This window comes from Chelonia mydas, chromosome 9 (assembly GCF_015237465.2).
Source record: "Chelonia mydas isolate rCheMyd1 chromosome 9, rCheMyd1.pri.v2, whole genome shotgun sequence".
NCBI classification, from domain to species: Eukaryota; Metazoa; Chordata; order Testudines; family Cheloniidae; genus Chelonia; species Chelonia mydas.
Window position 1 is genome coordinate 40,013,939 of NC_057855.1, and position 24,696 is coordinate 40,038,634.

A 24,696-nucleotide genomic window follows, 5' to 3' on the forward strand; every position below is an offset into this window, starting at 1 on the left:
GGCAGGTAGTCCTGGGCAGGCCTCACACCTAAACATCACCATGTCATATATTTGGGTGTGAGGTTCCATGGACTATGCAACTAAAATTTGAGCCTAGATCCAAACTCTGAGTACCTCAAACTAACCCAGTGTGATCCTGTTCAGATCAAATTTCAATGACAAGCCAATCTTTAAAAATAAATAATAATGATCCCCATGCACAATGATGGAATGATTTTTCCTTTTAAATGATAGGTAACATAAATGTTTTAAATAAAATATGGGGCGCTTATCTTGACCTTTATATGGCTATTATCTGGTTTTTCTTTCCTTTTGGTATATACTGTAATACAATATATTTCTAATTTCTATTTACTCTATCTGCCAAAAAAGGCAAATTCTGCCTCTACCTTTGTGGCTAGAGAGGGAGCCCTGGCACACTAACCAGTATAGTTCCCCCTGTGCCAGGGAAGATGCACAGAACTCAGCTCCCACTGAAATTGTTTCTGTGCCTATGTGGAAGAGGGCAGTGGGAGCTATGTGCAAGGGTGGGGTGGGGTACAGCTACCTGGTGAATCTCCCCAATCTCCCCTGTGGAAGGGCTGTCCCTGCAGGCAAGCGGGGCCTATTGCAGCCTCAAGGGTTTGCAGCTGCATTTGGCAGAGTAGAAGGGGATGTTTGATTCTCTCTGTGCGCCACCCCAGCACCCTTCTCAGCTACTGGCCCCTAACTGATTTGTTTGACAAGTATCATCTGTATTTAAATATTTTACTGTTTATGCACTGAAAACCAATACCATGTGAGAACAAATAAAAAAAGCCAGCACACCCAAATAGAGTTACAAACCGAACAACTGTGAACAGCTCAGCATCCTCACTAAGTGGCCTAGAAAGCTCATGACTGATGTATGGAGCGATATTTAGATGAAAAGAAGCCCAAGGGCTAAATAAATGACATCTCTGGACACTTACCATATGGAATCTGGGACGTACAATACAGTACAGTCAGGCAAGGCATGATTTTGTTACAACACCATTTATTTCAATGGAACGTAGAGACATACTACCACGTCACAAGCTGGTGCTGCTTTGCTTAACTTGTACACTCAGGGAATGCTTAAAAGCTTAATGTTCAATAAAGATGCAACATTTCTGAGGTGGTCCTACTTTTGATACCTGTGTTGCCCTTTAGCCTTTGAATACTGTGCTCCATGGAATGTCACTTTAAAGGCATAACATATATTGTCAAAATTATAACATCCCAATTTACACAAATAAGATACAAGGTCCCTTCCTTTGTTTTTCAAACAGTGAAGTGAATGCACCAAGCCATTCAAAGGATTAAGAGAGGAAAATGGCTTTTTTTTTCTCTGCAGTAATTTGTTTTGTTACTGTTAACCTGCTCTGAATTCTCAATATCCGAAATAGTCTCTGAATGCTAGAAAGCCTCACTTATATTAGCATTCAAGGTCTTTCCTAGTTCTATTAGTGAATTATACTTTTCCATTAATATTCTGTCTTCAGGTTACACATGCATTTGTGTGACAATAATTCCTTTGTATATATGTTGTGCACGTACACACACACACACACACACACACACACACACACACACACACAGAATAACTTCCCCTTCCACAGTTTTCCATTCATTTTATAATCATTTGGTAATGTAATTCAGTTGTTCTTTATAGTCAAAAGTTAATTTTGAGAGAGATTTTGAACTTCCACATCATAATGATTGGAATAAATAAACTGCAATTTACTTAAAGAATTTGTACACGTATATCTTTATGACTCTGCTCCTGAAATCTGATCTGTATAGGTGGATCCCAGCAAAGCCCCATCGATTTCAATGGCATTCTTCAGGATTTCACCAGGCAGATCCAACTGCAGGATCAGGGCCTGAGTTGCCAGAGTTCAGACTAGTGCAAGCATAGGAGTTAAGTTTCAGAGTAACAGCCGTGTTAGTCTGTATTCGCAAAAAGAAAAGGAGGACTTGTGGCACCTTAGAGACTAACCAATTTATTTGAGCATAAGCTTTCGTGAGGTACAGCTCCGATGAAGTGAGTTAGTCTCTAAGGTGCCACAAGTACTCCTTTTCTTCATAGGAGTTAAAACGTCAGATTTGGCCATAGTAAATTTCACTTTTGCCATGGCCCCATTTCATAGAACATTTAAGAACTGGCATTCTGTTGCACTCACACATCAGCAAGAAAGAGTGGTTAGTGATGTCACTGTTCCCGTCTTCCCTTTCATGTTTTCTTTGTCTATTCCTCCATCCCCCTCCTCCCCGTAACAAATAATTTAGCTTGCTTTTTGTTTTATACTCACAAAATTAGTTTAATGTTTAAAAAAGGGCTTCTCTCATCTGTATTTTATGCTGCCAGGTAAGTCTTTGAATATCACTGGAAGCTGGTTTGAAGAACAGTGATTGGTTATAGTTTAGGCCTTGTCTACACCTAAAACTTGTGTTGACCTAGCTACATGGCTTAGGGGTGTGAAAAATTCACATCTTTTAGAGATTTAGTTAAACCAACCTAAGCCCTGGTATAGACAGCTCTAGGTCACCAGAAAAATTCTTCTGTCAACCTCGCCATGGCCTCTCAAGGGGGTGGATTTATTACAGGAAAGAAAAAACACTTCCATCACTGTACCAAGTATTTACACTACAGCGGCATACCTGCAGTGCTGCAGCTGTGCCACCATAGAGTTTGTAGCGTAGATATAGCCTTACAAACATATCCTTAGAAACGTATGATCACATCTTTTCCAAAATGCCAATCCAATTTCACAGGGTCCTGAAGGACTTCATTTCCACAGAGTGTCAACAACTGGCTTAGTATTTTTGACTGCTAATGTTGGCTTTGTGATGTTAATGCTACCAGAACTGTGGATATATGACTCACATTTTTGAATCTGCAGAGACTTCTGAGAACCAGTTAATCCACCTAAGGATGGAGATAGTGGTCACACATTTTGAGGAGGTAGAATCAGTGTGGAAAAGTTAAAAAGATGCCTTTTTAGACTGACTGTATTTCCCTTTTAGTGACCAAGTGAGGCCAATGCATTCTGCCGGCTTGAGCACAAAAGCATTGGCAGAAGACATACTACATTGCAATCTAAACACGTTGACTCAGATGCTCTTATTTCACACCTGCACTGATCCCAACGAATTGTCAAAACTGGGTAAAGTCAGTTTCTTATAATCTGCGAAAGAAAGGACGGACTAGCACCGCATTGAAAACACCACCTCAGCCTAAATAGTGTGCTATTCACACATTCAGTGACCTGACTCATTCAGCATTGGTTGTGCTACCCAGGGAAGTAAAAACACACTGAATAGTTCTTATCCTCTATTACATACCTTTTATAGTACACAAGTACCTACAGTTTGGATGTTGGCCATGTATGGAACCAGATTAAGGGGCTTCTAAACCTCAACATGCCCTGTAAAGGATGCTCAGTATTCTTATAGAAAGCATCATGGTGATAGCACACAACTCAGCCACACAGCATACATGCACCTGGCCACTGCCTGAAAATCTGAATCCAACTGCTCCATCACACACGTTAGCCCCGAGCAGCAGGGTGCTTCAGATACACATAAGTTCACAGCAGCTGCTCACAACTCCCACAGTCAAGATGCCAAACAGCCAAGATATTCTAACAAGTTAGACACTGTAATTATTCCAATAGATCACACTAACTTCTTTGTCTTTCACCTGAAATGGTATTTTCAAAGTGGTTTTGTACATTAGTCATATCATACACATCAGGTAGTCATTCTGCACCCCTTTTTTTTGTCTGAGTACATGGTATTTAGCCAGCTGCTGTACGGCCTTGTTTATTTCCACAGAAATATTGTAGAGTTCCCTCTAGAGTTGTGTATATATAGACGTAGGTTTGCGTATGGCCATTTCCATTTTTGTGGGTTTGCCTTCTCCAGCAGTGGGTGTATTTGTCCCCTCCTCACCTCAAAAGCACATACAGGGAGAATGAAAAGTTATTTTAATGGCACAACTCTGTATGATGGCCCATGCCATTCTGCCTTCGCCAGCATTCTCTGCATGGGGTTGCAAACAAATGTAGATAAAAGTGCAGCTCAGAGAGAGTTATTTCCAAAGCATTTTCAGCTCCATTTTGGAAACAGATATATGAAAATATGAGCCATCCCACCTGATCATCTCATCTGTTCCCCCTCCCCTTGGCATAAATGCAAAAAACTTTTGAAGGGGAGAACTTTTCTCTTTTACCACTTTCAAAGTGGCCTTTCTGGGGAACTCTGGATAGAACTTCTTACAGGATCCATCAACAGCATCACTGTACCCTTGCCAGAGTTTCATTTTTTGAGATCATGCTTTAAACAGATATAAGCCCCTGACAGTGGTTGAGAGAACCTTCTCCTTCCTAAGGACCTGAGTGTGCTGCCTGCCAAGGACTCCCAGCAACTTCAACTTCCAGCATCTGATGGATAGCAGGGATTATGCCAAAATGAAGCAAAATTTAAGTTGCAGCTGGGCCTCCACAGGAACCCTGCCACTGGTGGTTGCCCCCAACAGGAAAGGGCCCGAGACCCAACGGAGCTGGGGATGAGGGGTTTGGGGTGTGGGAGGGGTTCAGGGCTGGGTCAGAGAATTTGGGTGCAGGGGTGAGGGTTGTGGGGTGGGGCCAGGAATGAGGGGTTCAGGGTGTGGGAGGGGGTTCTGGGCTGGGGCAGGGGGTTGGGGTGTGGGAGGGGGTCAGTGATCTGGGCTGTGAGTACTGGCTCTGGGGTGGGGCTGGGAATGAGGGGTTTGGGGTGCAGGAGGGGGCTCTGGGTTTTGGGGGGGGCTCAGGGCTTGGGCAGAGGGTTGGGGTTCGGGCTCTGGAGTGGGGCCAGGGATGAGAGGTTTGTCGTACAGGAGGGGGCTCTGGGTTTGGGGGAGGCTCAGGGCTGGGGCTTGTGGCGTGGGGTTGGAGCATGGACTTACCTCAGGTGGCTCCCAGTCAGTAGCCCAGCGGGGGTGTTAAGGCAGGCTTCCTGCCTGTCCTGGAACCGTGGGCGGCGCTGCGCCCCAGAAGTGGCCAGCAGCAGGTCTGGCTGCTAGGCAGAGGCATGCAAGCAGCTCCACGTGGCTCTCGCCTGCAGGCACCATCCCCTCCCAGCTCATGTGCGGAACTGGTGCTCGGCGCGGGGGTAGCATGCACAGCCCCATTATCCACCCCGCCTAGAAGCTGGACCTGCTGCTGGCCGCTTCCGGGGCGCAGCGCGGTGTCAGAAGAGGTAGGGACTAGTAGCCTGACTTAGCAAGGCAGCATCACTGGCGGGACTTTTAATGGCCTGGTTGGCAGTGCTGACCAGAGCCGCCATGACCCAGTGCCTTACATTCTGCAACCCAGTAGTGGGTCGCGACCCGCAGTTTGAAAACCACTGGCCTACGAGGAAAAAGGACCAAAAAAGTGCCACCATGGCTAAATAACAAAGTAAAAGAAGCAGTTAGAGGCAAAAAGGCATCCTTTAAAAAGTGGAAGTTAGAACATATTAAGGAAAATAGAAAGGAGCATAAACTCTGGCAAGTGAAGTATAAAAATATAATTAGGAAGGCAAAAAAAGAATTTGAGGAATGGCTAGTCAAAGACAAAAAAAATAACAGCAAAATTTTTTTTTAAGTACATCAGAAGCAGGAAACCTGCTAAACAACCAGTGGGACCACTGGATGATCAAGATGCTAAAGAAGCACTCAAGGAAAATAAGGCCATTGCCGAGAAACTAAACTTATTAAAATCTGAGGAACTGTCCCAGATTGAGGTGCCAGTAGAGGAGGTTTTGAAATAAATTGATAAATTAAACAGTAATCAATCACCAGGACCAGATGGTATTCACTCAAGAGTTCTGAAGGAACCAACTGTGAAATTGCAGAACTAACAACTGTGGTATGTAACCTATCATTTAAATCAGCTTCTGTACCAGATGAGTGGAGAATAGCTAACGTGATGCCAATTTTTGAAAAAGGCTCCAGAGGCGATCCTGCCAATCACAGGCTGTCAGGGTACCCTCCCCACTCTGAACTCTAGGGTACAGATGTGGGGACCCGCATCAAAAAAACCCCTAAGATAATTTTTACCAGCTTAGGTTAAAAACTTTCCCAAGGCACAAATTTTGCCTTATCTTTGAACAGTATGCTGCCACCACCAAGTGATTTAGACAAAGAACAGGGAAAGGACCACTTGGAGTTCCTATTTCCCCAAAATATCCCCCCCATGCCCTTACACCACCTTTCCTGGGGAGGCTTGAGAATAAACAAGATGAGCACAAATCAGCCTTTGTTTGTTTTTTAAGACCCAAAAAACCCAATCAGATTCTTAAAAAACAGAATTTTATTAAAAGAACAAAAAAAGATAAGAGAACAACTTTGTAAGATCAGAATGAAAGATAATCTTACAGGAAGTCAGATTCAAGACATAAAGAATCCCTCTAGGCAAAACCTTAAGTTACAAAAAGACACAAAAACAGGAATACACATTTCCTCCAGCACAGTGAATTTCCAAGCCAAAACAAAGAAAACCTAACGCATTTTCTTTACTTACTAGATTACTTACTAACTTCACAGGAGTTGGAGGGCTTGCATCCTTGATCTGTTCCTGACAAAGGTATCACACAGACAGACAAAAGCCTTTTCCTCCCTTCAGATTTGAAAATATCTTGTCCCCTCATTGGTCATTTTGGGTCAGGTGCCAGCCAGGTTACCCGAGCTTCTTAACCCTTTACCAGTAAAAGGACTTTGCCTCTGGCCAGGAGGGCTTTTATAGCACTGTATACAGAAAGGTGGTTACCCTTCCCTTTATATTTATGACACAGGCTGGTAAGTCTAATTTAAGTATTAGGCAAATTGGTTGAAACAATAGTAAAGAATAGAATTATCAGACACATAGATGAACCCAATATGTTGGGGAAGAACCAACACAGCTTTTGTAAAGGGAAATCATGTCTCACCAATCTACAAGAATTCTTTGAGCGGGGCTAACAAGCATGTGAACAAGGGTGATCCAGTGCATATAGTTTACTTAGATTTTCAGAAAGCCTTTGGCAAGGCTCACCAAAGGCTCTTAAGCAAAGTAATCTGTCATGGGATTAGAGGGAAGGTCCTCTCTTGCTTAAAGATAGGAAAGCAAGGGTAGGAATAAATGGTCAGTTTTCAGAATGGAGAGAGATAAATAGTGGTGTCCTCCAGGGGTCTGTACTGGGACCAGTACTGTTCAACATATTCATAAATGATCTGGAAAAAAGGGTAAAGACTGAGGTTGCAAAATTTGCAAATGATACAAAACTACTCAAGATAGTTCAGTCCAAAGCAGACTATGAAGAGTTACAGAGGGATCTCACAAAACTGGATGACTGGGTGATAAAATGGCAGACGAAATTCAATGTTGATAAATGCAAAGTAATGCACATGGGAAAACATAATCCCAACCATACATATAAAATGATATTAGCTGTTACCATCCAAGAAAAAGATCTTGGAGTCCTTGTGGATAGTTCTCTGAAAACATCTTCTCAATGTGCAGCAGCAGTCAAAAAAGCTAACAGAATGTTGGAAATCATTAAGAAAGGGATAGATAATTAGACAGAAAATATCGTATTGCCTCTATATAAATCTATGGTACACCCACATTTTGAATACTGCGTGCAGATGTGGTTGCCCCATCTCAAAAAAAGATATATTGGAATTGGAAAAGGTATAGAAAAGGGCAACAAAAATTATTAGGGGCATGGAACAGCTTCCATCTGAGGACAGATCAATAAGACTGGGACTTTTCATCTTGGAAAAAAGATGAATAACGGGGGAATATGATCAAGGTGTATAAAATCATGACTGGTGTGGAGAAAGTAAATAAGGAAGTGTTATTTACTCCTCCTAATAATACAAGAATTAGGGGTCACCAAATTAAGTTAATAGGCAGCAGGTTTAAAACAAATAAAAGGAAGGATTTCTTGACACAGCACGCAGTCAAGCTGTGGAACTCTTTGCCAGAGGATGTTGTGAAGACCAAGACTATAACAGGGTTCAAAAAAGAACTAAATAAGTTCATGGAGCATAGGGCCCTCAATGGCTATTGGCCAGGATGGGCAGGGATGAAAAATTGTGCTCTGAATTGTCCCTAGCCTCTGTTTGCCAGAAGCTGGGAATGGGCAACATGGGATGGATCATTTGATGATTACATTCCCTCTGAAGCACCTGGCATTGGCCACTGTCGGTAGACAAGATACTGGGCTAGATGAACCTTTGGTCTGACCCAGTATGGCCATTCTTATGTTCTTACTTGCAACCTTAATTCATTTTTAACTATGTATTTTGGGAAGAGATAGACTATTCAGATGAGTTCCCTGAATTCTGAGCAGACTGGTTTGTTTACAGCAGCTCAGTAGCCTGGTAGCCTTAGTGATTGTTACCCCTTTGGAATCATTCTGTTCTTGTGAAGTAAAATAAAAACCTGATTTGTGGTTTAATTGGTCAATAACTGATCAGATCTTTGTCAACATGAAGGTGAGATTTAGGAGGTCTTTGTACCTGTGTTTTTCTTTCTTTCTTTTTGGCACACTCTCTACTCAAGAATACTAAATTCCCCTTTCCTTTTTTCCCGCCAGCATAATTTATAATGGAACATAATTCACCACAGACCTCAACATGCTAGTAATGATTTTTTTTTCTCCCCCCACCTCACTGTTGCCTATGTTGCATCTTTTCTCATTATACTACTGGGTTTGACAAGCAGAAATTAGTTACTTTTATCAGTTTTTGAAAATAACACCTTTCATGTCTTCATTGCAATGAGCATTATTAATAATACAATACATACTCCTATTTTAGTTCTTTTTTTAAATGTGACCTTTGAAATTTACTACTTATCAGATGTATTTAAAATACCATATATAATCAAACAAGTTTCTAACCATTATCTGTAAAAAAATAAATTATAATTTTTAAAACTTTAAATGGTAGTCGATTTCAAAGAGAAAGCAATTTACAGCAGAAAATGAAACAGCAATTCAAAACACTGATAGAAAAACACAAAGAAGGGAACAGAGATGCACTCTGATATTTAGATTTTTGCACATTCATTTAAAAAGGTGGTCACGTTGCCTTAGTGACACAAAGACTAGGAGCCTGATCAAAAAGCTGATGGAGTTTTGTTTGAGTAAGGAGTGAAGGTTTGGCTCATCAGTTCCTTTTTTAAAGGCAGTGATTCTAACCTTAACACAAGTCCATTGTGGTGATTTATTCCAGTGTGAAACCTGGTCAGGCACAATCTCTTCAGTATCAAAGGGAGGACAGTAATTTGTAATGACATTCCACAATTTCTAAGAAATCTGTAATGATGTTTTATAATCCTCTGCTATATGTAAAAAGGACATGGGTAATTGAACAAACAACCAAAGCAATCTCATTCAACTGAGTGGAGATTCTGAGAACCAACTACCTGAAGCAATATACAAAATTCGAGATAAGCTTCTATCATTTTACATTAAAAATCCATGGTACCACAGGTGAGTGGATTATTGGTCTATATAAAATATAGGAGAAACTCAACTTGATTAGAAAAACGTGCTGTCTGTTTGAAACTCAGCTAGTGCTTTCTTCAAAGAAACTATGATTCTATGCTTATTATTTGAGTGCCAAAGATGCACTATACTCATGTAATCCAAGATCCCAAGGATCTTACAATATACAATGCAATCACATACCATTTCAAGTGATCTGAAGAAACGTAGATACAATTAAAGAGATTCTGTTATCCATTTCTCTGATGTAAAAACCAGACTAACTCCATCAAATGAACTAGTTTGGAAGCACCTTGGTATAACTGAGAGCAGAATCTAGTGCAGTTTACTAATACAGATTTTCTCCATGGCCTATGCCAAAGACTCATAATAGACTCTTGAACAACCTCAGATCATAAACAACAAAGAACACAATTGTGCAGCATAGCCTACAAAAACAAAATTCAGAATTAAAATAAATATTACGTACAGGCTTAATAAATGCTATCAGGCCACATAATTTCCAACTGCTCATAGATGTCTTAGATGAGCTATTCTCTTCTTATACCACATAGTGTACAAATTTTTTAAAATGTGATTTTTGTCTACATACTTTAGATAAGTTCTGCCTCAGTTCCCACCATCCACCCCATTTTATTTTCCATTCCAAACATATGGGCCTCTAAATTCTCTCAATGTCACTACATTAAAATAACAATCCAGGGACTGATCCCTATTATACATCAAGAGTTAAACAAAGCATCAGTCACACACAACTCTGATTTCTAGGAGGAGAATAAATTCTGCATGTGGGAAGAATCAGAACTCATGTCCAGCCTTTTGCCAAGATCATAAATAGATTATATCCATTTTACGTAATATTAAAGAAGGAGAATGTAGGCAAGAAGGGTTGTTTGCATCTTTTATCACCTATCAGTTTTTTTAATTACCTGAAATATGTTCCAATGAGCAACTGTATTGTAATTGATGTCTGAACTGTCAAATAAAATTGCTGTAAGTATGATGTTATTGTGCTTTGAGCATAATTGAGTATAATTGTGCTTTGAGCATGATTTCTTCACAAAGATTACCCAGTCAATAGAATACCTTTACGGAAATAATGAAATAGTTAACAACCAGGGATTGCATCATTTTAATACTAGTTCCTGAGCTTACATTTTGATTCATTTAATCTTCCAGCAAATGATCTCACAAAATAGAGTATTTGCACAAGTAAAATCTCTCTAAAGAATTCTCTTTGATCTTATAACAAGAATAGTAAGTTTTTTAGACCAACAAACATAGCTAAGAAAATGTAGGACTATTTCAAATTTGTTTCTTTCATACACTTATTTTTATAAAATCTGTCCCTCAAATATTCTGGACACATGCACAATGAAAACTATGTATGGCCTCTGACAACTAACGTGTGGTTTTTTCCTCTGAATGGTGAGTATAAAAATGGAATCCTGGTGCTCCACGTTTATTGCATCTCACTGACTTCCAGAACCATTGTGCTCAGTTTACAAGTAGTTTCTTCTGTCAGCCAGCTCTACAATCTAGGTGATGACAATGAAGGCAAGATTTTTCCTCCATAAGCATCCACACTAACAATTAGGTGTTAACCCCATTTTAGGGACGAGGAACTGTGGCAGATTGCTGCCTGCAGATTGTGCCCTCTTTGGTACTGTGCAAATACACTAATAGCACTAACAGACTGTCCATGTAGGTAGAACTTAGTAAACAACTCTGTTGATGACTCATGAAAAAGAATCCTGCTTGCTCTATCCTAGCGGTTCTCAAACTGTGGGTCGGGACCACAAAGTGGGTTGCAACCCCATTTTAATGCGGTCATCAGAGCCAGTATTAGACTTGCTGGGGCCTGGGGCTGAAGCCAAAACCCAAGGGCTCCAGTCTGGGGCAGCAGGGCTCGGGCTCTGCCCCTGCCCTGCCACCTGCCTGGGGTCATGAAGTAATTTTTGTATTCAGAAGGTGGTCATGGTGCAATGAAGTTTGAGAACCGCTGCTTTATCCTAGCTCTATTGACTCTGAACAGTTTACTAAAAAGTATTTAAAAAAAAACAAAACCCAAACCACCACCATTTTTGAACTCCATAGAATGTTTGACTAAGTTTTGGAAAGGTTTCTAAATGATGCTTTTATTCTGCGTTGATTTGATCAGTCCTTCATTCTGAGCTTTGCCACAAGTAAAAAATACCAGTAAAAAATAGTAATCATTTTACACATAACTGTAAAGAATACCAGACATTATATATTATGAAAGAAAGAAAAAAAAAACAAAATGATATCAAATATTAAACCCTACCTTGCCAGCCTGGTTTGCACACTGGTTTGACATCAACTTGTACTAAGACATCTTCTGTTGCACGTTTTTGTCCACAGTCAAAAGCAGTTACCATTATCTCATACTCGTGCTGTTTATCGTAGTTCAGCTTCTCGGTGTTTCTAATATTACCTGCAGATTTAATATAACATCCAGGAATTATTTATTGGTCAAGCTTATTTCTTTGACAATTATGTATTGCATCCAGGTACCAGCCCACAATAGCGAGGGCCAGATAAAGCAAGCCCTCAGTGAGCAGAATTCCCATTCAGGAGTTCTACAAGCAGAAGATTGTGGGACAGGGCCCAAATGAAAGGAACCCATCAATGTCATATAAGATTTCATTTTACAGCTATGTATTTGCACAGACTTGATTACATGCAAAAGTATCTTTTTAAGTAATATTGAACATGTAATTACAGGCAACACTATCCTCATCTGCATACACTCCTCACATAGAACATCCACATCATCTCTCCTTTCCTTTAGACCTTGCAGACTGAAAACCATTGGCCCATGTTTGGGAAAGGAGTAGGAGGAGGGTAGACTATGGGTCAGGGCTAGGAAAAAAATCACACTGTTTGCCCTCTAGTCCTGTGGAGATCATGGAGGGAAGATAGTTTAGCTTTGGCTGTACTATCTTGTCACTCATTCCCTCTGCAGTTAGTTCCCATCTAAATGGTGAATACCTTCTTCCTTTTAGTCCCCTCCCTCGGGCTTTAGCCACAGGAAGGGAGGATTGGGGCCAGGATCATCATAATCTACATAACAAAGCTCACCAGCATTTTATATGACACCTCTGTGCTACCAGATGGAAAATAAAATTCAACAACAAAACTCATCTGCCAAACCTGACAGATACATAAAGGTGACAAATTACCTGTTCTAGTTATAAAAAAAATTACACATTTCACAAGAAAATGGAAAGATCTCTCTCAGTCACCATATTCTGTAGTGTTTTAGGATTGCTGTCATAATGAATGAGTTCAGCATTTTAATTCAGTCCATTTCTGCAGAAATACAGTTGTCGCTCAACCTGCACCTCAGAAATGTTTAATATACCCTTTGCTCCAATATATTAACGCATTCTTTAGCCAGGAATATATCTAATCATACACACATCCTAAAGTTATATTCATTCTAGATGGCAACTCCTGTCTCAAGTCATCATATCATACCAAATGACAATCTTGATCTGACAGTCAAGTAGTTTGACCAAAATTTGCAAACTTGGGCACCAAAATACATACGTTATTTATGCACATAAAAACGGGCTTATTATCAAAAGGTACAGAGAAGGCAGAGCTGCCTCCTTTAAACATGCTGGCCTTTGCTAATTCTTTTCATCAAGTTTAAACTTGAGAAAAAAACAACCCCCAAACTGCTATACGTACATGGCCAATTTCCAAATCCGGTCTTTAGTTCACAGCTGTGCAGAAGACAGACCTTGAACCCACAGATAGTGTTTTCAGGGAAACTATATGCAAGTGCCATATTGGTCATTTGGCCATTTTGGTCAGAGTCGATCATTTCTGAGCACAAACAATAGCACGTACAGAACGGCACACCCAGAATTAGAGCTCTTGCACTCTGGGGGAAGTACCCTATCTGGGTGCATCGTGCTGTCCCTTCTTCTCCCCTCATAGCAGGGGGAAACAGGGAAGATGATTGTGACCAAGTCACATTCTGGTTCCTGCTCCTGAGGCAGTGCAGTAAGCATTGCACTATACTGATCCTAGGTATTTAGCTAGGACTATATATTTTCCAAATGATGCATCTTAATTAAACCCTCATAAAACTCCTACAAAGTAGGCAAGATCATTATCCAGTCAATAGCCCTCTCTGGTTAATTGTCCTTCACTTGGTTAGTAACCCGTGTAAAAGGTCACACTGAGCTTTTTCTGACCACTCTCTGACCTAAAAATAGCTTGCTATTTTACTTTCCCACCCTTATTGCAACTTATACTAAAACTATGTTATTGGTACATTTTTTTCACAGGTTTTGTCCATATGTAAAATACCTGTTTCCTTCTGGATCAACCAACCAATAACACTCAGGAAAGGTATACTCTAGCCACCCTTCACTGTAAACACAGCTTTACGAACCTCATCTAAAGCCCACTGACATCTCCTACTCTCTGCTGGATCTAACACCATCTTCTGGTCCACATCTTTGTGGGTTCCTTCAGTTTGTGTTAAATTGAATCTTGCTGCTCAAGCTCCCAGTGAGATACCCCACCCATTATTAAACCCCTTTCTTATGATTAAACACAAAAGAACACAACACCTTGTTGAATACTTGCAGCAATAAGTGTGACTTATTTCCTGTTTTGCTTTTGTCCTTCCTTAACCCCTTCCGTTCCAATTGAGGGTGAGGGTGTACACACTTCACAGAAAGGGGAACAGAGCAGTGCAGTGACTTGAAGGTCATGCAGCAAGGCAGGGACAGGATTAGAATTCCTTTATTCTAGACCATTGGCCCACGTTGAAATGTATTCTGATATTCAGAACACTAGATTCTTCTATCCGATAAGAATGAAAACTCAAACATATACTTCTCAGTTATTTTTTGGCATTACAATGAGTAACAGGAATTCACTGTTGGGAATTTGTTTATAACTCACATTGCTTAGTGCTTCCTTAGTAGAAGTTCAGTGTGTTAGGGTGCCATTAAAACAACTAAATATCAAGGCCCTAAAAAACAAGCCCCTCCGAATGGTAACAGGGAAAATTACTAACGAAGTATTCACAAACACAAGGCTTTGGACTTGGAGTGACAAAAGTCCCCTGGAAACCCCATGTTTGCAGCAGATACTCAAATGTTGACATTCAAGGGTCATAGTGTGCTCTCCAAACCCAAACAGATTAAGGGATAGAATTGGACACACTAAATATTCTGACTTATAATACTGAAATATAAAGATGATGAATTGTTAAATGGTAAGATTAGGATGAGCGTTGTTAGTTTATTTTAATAATTTGTAATTATGGATAATTTAGATGAGGTAATGGCTAGGCTAAAGCTTTACCTGGTAGGACTGTTTTGCCATTTCTTCTCCTTTTACATAAAAAATACTGATTTGCTTAAAATGACATTATTGCTGATAGGATAAATGCAACATTGTGCTGGAAATTTTGAGATTAAAAAAAACCTACACAAACCTGTAATGACAAGAAGTCCTTTTACTTGGAAAAACTAGGGGCAGGATGACAAGGAATAGAAAGATAGAAATGGTTTAAACAGCAAAAATTGTGTAAATTGCAGGAAATGTATAAAAAGACTCAATGAACACGACCCAAATTGGTAAAACTCTGGATCAGAAGCTGAAGGAATGGGACTGAAGGACAAGACCAAGGGGTCAAAGGAGGCGACGATGGCCATCATAGAGTACAGGAGAACTTCCCTGTGCCCTGGAATGCAGCAACTTGGGTCCTCTATATAATCTATTTATTGTCTGGCATAAACATGTGTTCAGACACTATAAGTGGTAATTCTGTCTTAAATTGTATAAATAAAACCAAAAATTGATTAAGCCTAAAATTGGGTGGACTCGTAAATCAGTTTCCCACCATTACATCCCTAAGAAGTGCAATGTTGCCACTATATACTTACTTGTGCATTTATTATCTGTTCATACTTTACTTACTGTCTGCATTTTATTATTTCTTTCCTGCATATTCCTTTGTGTATGCTTCTTTTGTTCTCTGTACCATTGCTTTACTCCATGATATGTGGAGATAATTCTCAAGATACTGAAGTTGGCTAAATCAACATTAGCAGCCTACAGGAATTTGCTTGGGATGATAGCTATAATGAAATACAAATACATTATAATGATTTATAAATCTCAGAACACAGTTATCTTCTAAGATTTGTACTCCTAAGATTCTGAATATTTAGGGTATTTTTTAATTTTAGAGGTCATTTGAATGTCTTCTACATATTACTATGTAGTTTACTGATCTAATTATTCTGTGTGTTTCTGTTACATCTGCTGTTTGTAGCTTTGTGTTACTTTGTTATTTTACAATTTAATCAATGAGACTTTTTTTAATAAGCAAAGGGGAAACATTATAAATAGACAAAATAATGAACGGCTTACAGGTGATATAGTGGGAATTTCTGTTCTCTGTCTCATCCTACACAAACAAAGGGATAGTCAGTGAAACTGAAAGGAAGGAAAGTTAAACCTAATAGAAGTAAATACTTTTCCACATGCTTCATAGAGAGCTCATGGAACTCATTGTAACAATATACCATTGAAGCCAAGCACCAAGCAGGATTCAGAAAAGGAATTCAACGTTTATACAGATAATAAGAATACCCAGAGTTATAATAATACATATTAAAAATAATAAGGATATAAACCCTCCTGCTTCAGGGCATAAACCAACCGCTAACTATTAAGGGTCAAATATTAGAAACTATTTATTGGGACAGGCTAACCCATAACTGCCTGTTGTACGGTTTCTTGCACCTTCCTTTGCAATAACTGATGCAATCCACTGCTGATGACAGGATACTGAATGAACCGGACCACTGATTTAATCAAATAGTGTCACAATAAAATGCCCCCCCATGGCGTCCCCTGGGTAAGCACCAGTGTTGTATATTGCTAACGCCTTTATATGCATTGGAAAGTATCTTGGGAAGGGTTGAAGGTGTAAGTGGGGAGTGGTAGATTCCTTTGCAGGTTATGAGAGGCCGAAGAGGGAGGAAGGGAAAAAGGAACGGGTTAACTCGACGATCCAGCTAGGCCCAAAGATAAGGAACGAAACTGCAGCCCAAGGCCAGCGTACACAAACAAGCTCTCTGCTGCCAAACAGCCAGAAGCCTGTATCTCAACCCCGGCCAGCCGTGAGAAAGAAGAACTGAGCCAGACAGAACTGAAGGGGTTGCAAAACTAGTAAGATTGTGAGGGTCAGTGAGTGGAAAAACAACAGTCGTGCGACCCTGAAACCGGTGTGTTTTGGGGAAACTAAGGGAGCTGCGGAAGGCTGGTTTGGACTGGTACTGAGAGCATGGGGGACGAGGGTCCCTGGACGAAAATGCCCCCGGAAGAACCCAGGGCTTAAAACCCTCCCGAGAGCTGAAGCAAGTCGGAGATTTACAGTGGACCCTAGATGACCTGTGCACAGGGCAGAACTCTCATCTACCCTTCCTCCCCTCTTCTTCTTACCCAGGGTTGGCCAGCCTTGTGTTGTGCATGTGTAAGTATAAAAGTGGGTTAGGGCTCAGGCACTAACACTTTCTTCCTCCCTCTGAGTGATGTGGGGTGCGTCCAGCACTCACCACTGTTATTTGGTTAATAAAGCTTTAAACTTAGTCACTTGGTGTGCTCCTTCATCTCCTCCCCTAAAGATCCTGCAGCCTCAGCCTGATCACCTGAAGCCCCAGGCAGATTGGTAACATAAATGTGTCACACGAGGGCAATTCCTGTGTTATCACACCAGATGAACCAGAATTGCCCCTTAAGTTTTATCCATGCCTCCTGTGATAGCAGAGAGTGACTGTATTATAAAAAAAGCAATTCATGACTCCTATGGAGGGTGAAAGGTTCTTTTTGCTGCATCAGTGGCCTCTCACCTCTACTATCTGTCCTGGGGCACAGGGGCTGAACTTTGAAATTGAAGTCTCTTTCCATCCTCTCTACAGTAGAGGGCTATGGGAGGCTGCATCTGGCTACCTGTTGGGGTATTAATAGGATTCCCAGATGTCCCAATTTTATAGGGACAGTCCCAATATTTGGGGCTTTTTTATATAGGTGCCTAAGACCCCCCCACCCCCTGTCCTGATTTTTCTCACTTCCTATCTGGTCACCCTAAGTATTAGAATAATGCCTTGTGAGGAAGCAGAACTCTTTAATGGCAGTGAACACGGGGTGATTTAAAACACACACACAGAGAATTCATGATGTCTTAACACTAAATTCTCATCTTCTTCTGACAGCCCATATTCTATGTTCTCTTCAAGGACATGTGAGCTGGTGGAGACTACATTGTGGAGAGTCAAGTTAACAAATAAGCCAATAGGCAGCTACAAGCTGCACAGCTTTCTAAATCATATCTTACAGTACTTTTCATATAAAGATCTGAAAATGCCTCACAAAAGCAGAGACTATTTCTACACTATGAGCTTGGGGGTGGGATTCCAGGCTCATATAGACATACGTGTGCTAGGTCTCATCAAGGTAGTGCACAAATAATAGTAGTGTAGCAGCAGTGGCATGGGCTAACCAGTTCAAGTACGTATCCCAGGATTCAGGCAGGTTTGTACTCAGGGCAACTAGCTCATGTTGCTGCTGCTGCTCCCCATGCTACTGCAGCTAAATTACTATTTTTAGTGCACTGGCCTGACGAGCGCTAGCACAAGTATGTCTACATGAGCTGGGAATCACACCCCTTGCTCGTAACGCAGATGTAGCCACAGAAGTTTACCCAGTAGGTCAGTGGCAATGCTGGAATAGAACCCTTGTCTACTCACAGCCCTGTGCTCTGTTCACCAAACCATGTCACCTGCCAAATGAGGTAGAAAATGCAGTAAACATAAAGTTCTGATAAAACCTTATTTTGTGACAGAACTCTGCATTACAACATAATTGTTACTAATATTGTCTAATTTTATTTTAAATAAATAACTATTGAATTGGTCATTGAAGGTCTCTGCTAGGAGGAAAACTCTACTAGGCTGCATGCCACAATCAGTTTTAAAAAAAAGTCAGATCTTGTGCCTTAATTCCCAGTTCTTCATGCTGACACGCATGAATTTGCCCCTTCCTGTTAAGTGATTTTATTTTATGGCCAGTATTTCATTACCGACAAAGTTAAGCTCATTACATAAAAAAAAGTCCATTTTATTAGCATTATGGTCTCATCACATGGATGGAATTTTATTCAGCAGAAAATTACAGACACACACCCAAGCCATTGTATGTAAGGGATATACAGAATCAGGCTCTCAGCTGGTGTGAACTGGCTTCACCATAGCTTCACTGGCTTCGATGGAGCTCTGATGGTTTACGCCAGTTGAAAATTCAGTGTGTAGTATTCCGTCCCTTGGGGGACTTGGATCTCACATGGCAAATGGCACCTCGTTCTTCCCAAGGTTTGATTGAACTGGTAATTTCAAAGGTGGTTTAAAAGAGAGTCTAATGATTAGATTAACAAATAAATTTGTTAGTCTCTAGGTTGCCACAAGTACTCCTTTTTTAATGATTAGTGGTTCCTAACAACCCCGCATCTCACACACACACACCTCTTTCATCTGAGAAAGGAAAGGTATCACACAGCATCTCATAAGCACTGAATACACATTCCATAATCCTGAGATTCATCACAATACAGTTAATAGACTCAATGCCCCTCTCCTTAAATTAGGTCTGTGATACCTAGCTTATGATCCAAATCAGGATCCAAAACAAATTCTGCTCTATTGGATATTTTCCCAATCTATCTCACAGATGTAGTGTCTGTGACACTCCTTCATACTTCCCCTTTGCATTTTTCAAATACCAGATGGCATCTTGGATCTTTTTACCACGAATTTCATCCCTGCTACAAAAAAGAGTAGACACAATGGGCATCTCTGGATAGACTGGGTGAACATTCTAAAGATAATTCAATGACTAGAGTGAACTCTCTCTCCTTTTCTACCAATAAACAGTTGCCAACTCTTGGAATTTAATCATGACTGTCATAGTATTTGGTGTTTACCGTTAAGCTGCAGCTCCTGGAGTCATGTGATTATTTGAGAATGTTTCATTGTTTACTTTCTAGCCCTCTTGCTGTGGAGAAAAACTTGAAAACATGAGGCCTAAAAGCTTAAAAACCAAAAATCAAATACCTCCCCCCCAAATTATGATTTTTAAAAGTCATAATTTTTTGCGGCCTCACTTTTGAATGCTTTTGGCTGGCAATAATGAGCAAAATTACCTGTGATTTAAGTGCCCTAAAATAACCCATTACTTGGCTAGTAAGAAAAACTAATGGGGGTAGCAAGTGGTGAGCAACAAGCAGCTCACCATGTAATTTTTAACTACACCACTCTAGCGGCTTGCTTTGTTGTTACATATTTACCTGGGTTTCTTGCTTCTCCTGGGAAGACTCTGGGAAGTTTACACTACCCAAGTACTGTTTGGCTTGGGTTTCTTTTTTGCTGAGCATGGAGCAATAACATACAACCACCATAGCTCAGCCTATGAAGGAAAGTGTGACTAGAGTGACTGTGTGACGTGTGTCAGTGCAGAGAGTTGTAATCTGCTACTTGTTTATGCTGATGGCAGGTTACAAGTCTCTGCACTGGCACATTTCTGATGTCTGGTGTTTTGGGAGGCTGGAGTGAAGGCTTTTCCTATGCACTGCCCCACAGACGGTCACATCCTGTCCACTGTTAAAACTTCTTTCTGGCAATGCAGAACAGATTTAAAGCTGAGATACATGTTTTTGTTGGTGGTGGTGGTGTCGTGCCCCAATTTCTCCCTGCTGGCTGCATAGAACAGAGGTGTTCTCCATTTTGAAAGCAAAGCAATGATTTTTCATGGGAACAAAATATTCAGATGTTTCTTGAATTAGTCAGGTACATGATACTAGGCCTGTGTAAAAAAAATGAAGCCTCTGCAGTAAGCGCGTAAGCTGCTATGTATTGTCTGGCAAAGCCATACATCAGGGGGCGGGCAACCTTTTAGAAGTGGTGGGCCGAGTCTTCATTTATTCACTCTAATTTAAGATTTTCCGTGCCACTAATACATTTTAACATTTTTAGAAGGACTCTTTCTATAAGTCTTTAATATATAAGTAAACTATTGTTGTATGTAAAGTATATATGGTTTTTAAAATGTTTAAGAAGCTTCATTTAAAATTAAATTAAAATGCAGAGCCCCCTGGATTGATGGCCAGGACCCTGGCAGTGTGAGTGCCATTGAAAATCAGCTTGCATGCAGCCTTTGGCACGCATGCCATAGGTTGCCTACCCCTGTTATACATTGTTACAGATGCAAGTGCTATGGGATTTTTTTCATATTTTTGTGAAGATGGGGGGTTGCACGTCCTAGATTGTAAAACAGTGTCTTCTCTGCACAGAACTCATATATTTGGGCTGAGTACAATATATAGGTTTTGTTTCTTAGGGTCTGATCCAAAGCTCATTGTAGTCAATGAAAAAATTTCCATTGGCAACATTGAGCTTTGGATCCCGTCCAAAAAGAATAGCTTCTAAAAAAAAAATTCCCCCCTGCTTACCATTAAATATGTGAAATACTCATCCCTTTTGTAAAGCATGACAACAGGTTTATCCATTAGAACTAAAACCTCTGGACACGGTTTGTACATTAAGCAAACCTATATGTGAACTCTTAATTAGCACAACATACCTTAATAGGCACAGTTGCAGATATCTCCTAGATCTTATTTAAAGCACCCCACAGCTAAATAAATAGTGGGGCACAGATGCTAGAACTAGGGGTTCTGTGGTGATGACGCATCCCTTGGTTTGAAGTGGTTTGCATCATATACAGGGTTTACAGTTTGGTTCAATGGCTCTCTAGCACCCCCACCATAAAAATTGTTCCAGTACCCCAGAACGTGGACTCTACCCTGAGCCCTAATGCCTACAAAGCAATTTTTAGCCCTGCAGCTCAAGCCCCGTGATCCTGAGTCAGCTGACCTGGGCCAGCTGTGGCCATGCCGCTGGTCTTTTACTGCAGTTTAAACATACCCTTCATGTCCTGTTCAGTAAGTCAAACTCCCTTAGGGCTTTCAACTCCCAAAGAAGAGGGGAAGGGAGATCCCAGTCCCTGCTGCTAGAGCAGCCTTCACAAAGCCATTGCCAGTCCTGGCACAGCTCTCACCTTGCTTCCTGGTGCCACATGCAGTTCATTTCCCCTTTCTCTTTGCCTACCAGGGTCCTTTAAACTGTTCCTCCACTGGGAGCATACCATGCGCCTGCTGAGGAGAGGGGCCCCCAGCCCCTTATTCCACCTTGTTCAGTGTGGGGCCTGTAGACCCTGTCACATTACCCAACAATCCTGACATTCCTCCTTATTCACACCAACCATCCAAGCACTACACAGCTACTTGTTAAACCACTTTTGAAAGATAATGGATAAAAACTGAAACCTATAGTATTTCCTAATATCTCAAACTCGGGAAATAGAAATCAGTAAATCTGGCAGAGTTGGAGGGAATTGCATGCACATGCCTATCTCGCTGTATAAAATCTCCTGTTCTAGCACTCTCTCTGAGAAAAGATTACTGCGCCAATTGACTCCCATTTACTTGAACACAATCATAACCATTATGATTACGCCTCCATATGATATCTAAAATGCTTGCTATGATGATATTATAATGGGGGGGATTCCCCCCCTCCCCACATGCCATTTACATTTTTATTGATGCTAACTGGTTATTATCTTTTGATGCACAGCTATGCATTATGTGAAAGCAGCACAAATAAAGACAAATCAGTTTTGAACAGGGGAAAGGTTTTCTCTAAAGCATCCCAGTGAAAATGACTACTAGGAGAAGACAGCAGCTTTCCATTTGTAATTTTGCCAAAAATCAGATTAAACTTCAGAAAAAAAGTGCTCTCCTCCTAAATACAACATGGATTAACTGATTCCGTGGGGCAAGATAAGTTGGAGCTCACATACGACACATTTCTTTGTAGAGTTTCTTCTGAGCACAGACATTAACCTTTTTTTTAAATTACTTCATGCAAAAAAAGTATTTTTTGTCAAGATCAATAGCAAAAAGTTGATAAAATGTCAATGGCCAGGCCTGGATGTTTCTTGAAAGATCTCAGCATGATGTCTCTCATGACCTTAGGGTAACACAACTGCTCAGTTTTCCATCATAGTTCTCTTCCCTCAAGAATGCAAGAGGTAGCACATTTGATCCACAAGGCGATGCCAGAGAGGATCTGCTGAAATACCCTACTCAGAGAGCTGCTGGTTTGTATTATATGTGCAGCGGGGGAAGTCTTCAAAGTGTTTTAATGTGACCCTGCCACCCGCAACTCTGGTGACAAGTGCTGTGTTGCTCCCCAGTGTGAAGTGGACTGGAAGTTGCAAGAAGCTGACAAGCAAGTAGGGCAGCCAAGGGTAGGGCTGCGGCATATGGAAAACATAAGGTGTTTTTTCCAGCGTAAACTAAGGTATTTTTTCATAAAATACCTTTTCATTTTGTTTTTATATCAGCAAATATGTACCAGGAAACCAATTTAAACCTAGGACTAGAGGGCGAATTAGTGTTTGCCCAGAGCAGTCTTTATTCCTTGTTACTCCGCAAGGAAGTGCGCTTCAGTTCCACTCACCAGGGACCACCAGTAGAGAGGTGAATTAGTCATTCTTCCTGCTGATCCATGCCAGGAAAATCTGGGCTATCAGAAACACTGGGAGCAGGTGCTCCAGTCAGCATTTAGACCTTGATTCATCAAGGTTCTTAAGCATGGGACTAACTTTAAGCAAGTGAGTAGTCCCCTTGACCTCAGTGGTATTACTCCCATGCTTAAAGTTAGGCATGTAGTTAAGTAATTTACTGAAGCAGGACCTTAGACACCAAGTTGATAGGCACTGTGGGTAATATTTTCAAAGGTACCTAAGCCACTTAGGTGTTTTTGAAAATGGGATTTAGGACCCTAAAGTACTTAGGCACATTAAAAACATATTAGTCTTTGTAAACATCTTGGATTAGAATCCACGTTTAGGGGAACAGAATTGAATTATTTGATAAATTGTTCCTCCTTCCTGGAACATTCTATTAGGACTTTAGTAATGTGCAGGACAAGATTATGGTAGGCAAACCACTGCTCAAAGCAGGGATGCACCACCCTCACTGGAGATCATGGAGGCATTGTGCCTGCCTGCTACACTCTTCCAAAGGATGCACAGTGTCCTCCCCTCTCTTCCCTGCACATGAGGTCATGTCTGCTGGCTGGTGCAGAGAAGAGCGATGGCCATACCCCCAATTTTGTTTTTCCATGCTTTTTAGGGAGGCCAGCACCAGTAGCGGCACTAGCTTCCCACAGTCCTTGTGTCCTCTCTTCCCCTTGTGCACTGCTAGTTACAATCTAGCCCTACATTAAAAAACCATATAATAATAAACCTCAAATGACAGGATGAATAAAGCAGCATAATTATATATACAGAATACAGATTTTTATTTATTGCAGCTAAACTGCTCATGGGAGAGAATATATGTCAAGGAGGCAAAATTGCATGGGGTCAAAATTGGTTTTATCATGAATATCGCCACAGAAGAACTCAGAAAAAAAAATGGCACATAGTAGGCTCAATCTATCACTGCTACAATGCAAGCCTCAACAAAGCTATCTTTAAAAAAACTGATTAAATCTAAAACTAGAATTTCAGGCCCCTGGTAAACAACCCTTACACTTTCCCCCAAGATCCTTCTCCCACTTGTGCAGCAGAACCAGTGCTGTTCCACTGTATTTTGGCCTTGTACTTTCATGGATTTGCAGGCTGGATCTGGCCCTTCATGTCTATATTGTAGAGAGATTTTAAAACTTACTTACAGAACACAAAGTAGTAACAATACATAGCACTGACTGGAAATATCACTTTTAATCTTCAAAGTGCCTTTTCAGCATTAACTAAAGAATTCCCACTACCCGAGTGAGTTAAGTAAGTATTATTAGCTCAGTTTTATAGAATGGGAAAGTAAAGCAGAGAGGCCAAATCTGGTCTTAAAAAAGCAGAGCACATAGTCTGGTGTAGCAGCATTTCCGGCATCCCACAATGTTGTACAATGAGTTACCAACTGGTAGCGCACTGAGCCTACGGGTGCGGAAGTATTTAATGCAAAGACTCAGGCACACAAGTAATAAATATTAT

General features: G+C 40.8%; 1 protein-coding gene across 1 annotated transcript in view; it reads right to left on the reverse strand.

The window, feature by feature from the left end:
* The window catches only part of CLSTN2 (calsyntenin 2), a 702,707-nt gene that overhangs the window by 113,030 nt on the left and 564,981 nt on the right, over positions 1-24,696 (reverse strand). The window contains exon 6 of the mRNA XM_037908920.2: positions 11,828-11,977. Within this exon, the coding sequence (XP_037764848.1) occupies positions 11,828-11,977 (150 nt within the window). The remainder of the gene's footprint in view (positions 1-11,827; positions 11,978-24,696) is intronic.